General features: G+C 65.8%; 1 protein-coding gene across 1 annotated transcript; it reads left to right on the top strand.

Annotated features, from left to right (window-relative positions):
• Positions 1-123: 123 nt before the first annotated feature.
• Positions 124-2,271, top strand: LSM1 (LSM1 homolog, mRNA degradation associated; the record flags this gene model as incomplete). Its single annotated transcript, XM_026863029.1, has 3 exons — positions 124-223; positions 980-1,095; positions 1,768-2,271. Coding segments are annotated over 3 exons (387 nt in total), but the record flags the coding sequence as incomplete, so codon positions are not given.
• Positions 2,272-2,822: the final 551 nt, after the last annotated feature.

Genomic DNA, 2,822 nt, shown 5'->3' with positions numbered 1-2,822 from the left:
CTGCCGCGGACGGCGTCGCTGCGGGGGGGAGCAGTTCACGCACGTCGGTGGTTTCCCCGCGCTGGATATTGGGGGGGCCGGGGGCGTTAATCTCACGCGCGGTCGTGGCTGACACACACCCCCACACCCCCACCCCGCTCTCCCTATCCCGCAGAGAAGCACCTGGTCCTGCTGCGGGACGGCCGGACGCTCATCGGGTACCTGCGCAGCATCGACCAGTTCGGTACGTCCGCCCCGGGGGCTGCCGGGGGCTTAGGCCGGGCTTTGGACCCGCTCCGGTGAGCAGGGCTTGGTGGGGAGGAGGGGGGGAGCCCCACGGTGCCCGTCGGTGTGAGCTGAGCGATGCTCCCGTCGGGGCTGCACTACCAGAGCTGTGCCCATCCCAAGCGGTGGCTTAACAGAGCCTGGCTTTGGGGAGGGTTCCCGGTTTCGTGGTCCCTGCTTGGCGCTGGGCCAGGCCCGAGCAGGAGGACACGTTTCCTTGGGGAAAACCAACGTGAGTTTGACAAGAAATCCCTTCACTTGCACGCAGAGCGGTGGGGCCGCAGGTCGTGGTTCCGTGTCGTGGGTGAAACACCGGCCTCAGAGCTCCACGGGGGCTTCTCCCGGGACCGGCTGCTCCCCTGCTCCTGCAGCCCGGCGCTGGTGCTGGGACGTCCCTTCGGGGCAGGAATAGCCCGGGATGCGCGGGGCAGTGTCTGCGCTCGGGCCTTGCCCAGACCCTGCGGCACCAGCGGGGCCGGGGCTGCCCTGGGCTGGGCCCCGCGGGGCTGAGCTCGATCCTGCCCGCGGGAGCTGCAGGGGGGGGCTGCCCCGCGGCACCCCGGGAGCTCCCGTGCCTGTCAGTGCCCTCAGTCACCCGACCCAGGGGATCTGCTGAGGGCTGGGACGGGGCTGCTCGGGGTCCCGGCCGGGATGAGCCACTTCACAGCTGGAAAACAGCGGAACTGGGACCTGTTCTCTCTCTCGATCCCTGCAGCAAACCTGGTGTTGCACCAGACTGTGGAGCGCATCCATGTGGGCAAGAAGTACGGGGACATCCCTCGAGGCATCTTCGTCGTGAGAGGCGAGAACGTTGTTCTGCTGGGGGAAATAGTACGTAAGGAGCTGCCCCTGCCTGCGCCCCGCCCCGGTGTTTGCCGTGACTCCAGGCAGCGCTGCGGAGGCACGGACTGTCTGTCTGTCTGTCTGCTGTCAAATACAGTCACAGTCCTGCTGCGGGGGGTGAAGTTTGAGCCCCCTCCCAGGGCCGGTTCAGCTGAGCTGTCGCAGAGATGCCCCCGTGCAGCCAAGGAGGGGGGGGGGTGAAGGTGCCATCACGCAGCTGCGGCTCCTCTGGGACGACACGGGGGAGGCGAAAGGCATCGCGGGGGGAGGCGTGGAGGAGCCCCGGCCTGCGTGTGGTGTTGCTGGAGGGTGACATTAGTGCCTGCCCATGGGGCTGTCACCTCCCCGCTGCCTCGGCACCGGGGGACACCAGGATGGGCTGGGGAGGAGCCAGGTGCTGTCTGCTTTGGGCTGAGCTTGGGGAGCCCCCTTCCATGGACGCCTGCCCCGGGGGGGTCCCAGTGCCTCCAGCACCTACAGTTTCTGTCACCTCTACCTTTTGTTGGGACTCGCAGAAGCTGCGTGGGCACGGGCTCCCCTGGAGGAGACTGTCCCGTGTGTGCAAATCCGGGAGCGGGACCCGGGGCGGGGGACCCGGGTGCTGACAGGCCCGAGCCCCCCGGCCACCCTCCGGCAGCTCAGCGGCTGCTCCTCTTGCAGGACCTGGAGAAGGAGAGTGACACGCCGCTGCAGCAGGTCTCCATCGAGGAGATCCTGGAGGAGCAGCGGGTGGAGCAGCAGGCCAGGCAGGAGTCAGAGAAGCTGAAGGTGCAGGCGCTGAAGGAGCGGGGCCTCTCTGTGCCGCGGGCGGACACCCTGGACGAGTACTGAGTGCCCCCCTCGGACCCTGCCCCCTCCACCCGCGGCGAGGGCTGCTCCGCCGTCTGCTCGTGCCCGGGCAGGTCTCTTTGGAAAGGAGGGTTTTTTATTTTCAGATTGTGTTTTCTGTGGCACAGATCACAAAAAAGAAAAAATCATGCCTTTAGCTTCTCCTTGCGGAGAAGGAGGAGAGGAGGCATTCGCCTGCCCTCGGGGGTGGCCGAGCGTGAGCGTTTGTGTTCAGGAGACAAATCGCTGGGTCCTTCAGGTTTGTTTGCTTTTTCCTCCTCACGGGACTCTGGGTGAGAGTTTTTCCTTGACGTGTAAATAAATCCTTGATCTCAACCGCAGTGATTTTGCCCATGTTTGGGATCTGGTGCTTTCCCCTCTCTTGGAACAGTCACCCTTGTGCCAGCTCCTGTCCCCATCAGGCGCCACACGGGGAAGACAGGACCCGTGGTCCTGCCAGAGTGGGGTGAGATCCCTTCGGGGAGCAGGACTGGGGTTCCCCTGCGTACCCCCTGCACCCCAACAAGGGCTGCCAGCTCCCCCCAGCCTGGCTGTGGCTGTTCCCCTGCAGCTGAGCCCACGAATTGCTGGCTAAGGAAGAGCTGCTGCAGCTGGGCTGGCACAGCCACACCTGGGCCACCGGCAGCCCCTGGGCCACTGACTGTCTCCTCTGGGGGAGCTGGTGGGGCTGCGGCAGGTTGGAGGGTCCTTCGTGTTGAGCTCGTCCTGGTGCTGTTGGGGTCTTGGGTGACAGGGTCGGGTGGGAACCGTCCTGTGCTGCGGGGTTGGTTTTGGGCAGCTGCCAGGCCCTGGGAGCCTCGGTGGGGTCCCCCTGTGAACCCCCTTTTTGGTTCATTTCCCAGTGAAGTGAAACTCTCTTGGGGAAG

The sequence above is a fragment of the Athene cunicularia genome (genome assembly GCF_003259725.1).
Source record: "Athene cunicularia isolate RWA chromosome 22 unlocalized genomic scaffold, athCun1 chr22_part1, whole genome shotgun sequence".
Taxonomy (NCBI): domain Eukaryota; kingdom Metazoa; phylum Chordata; class Aves; order Strigiformes; family Strigidae; genus Athene; species Athene cunicularia.
Note: the sequence above shows the minus strand (reverse complement) of the source record. Positions and strands in the feature narration are given on the sequence as shown.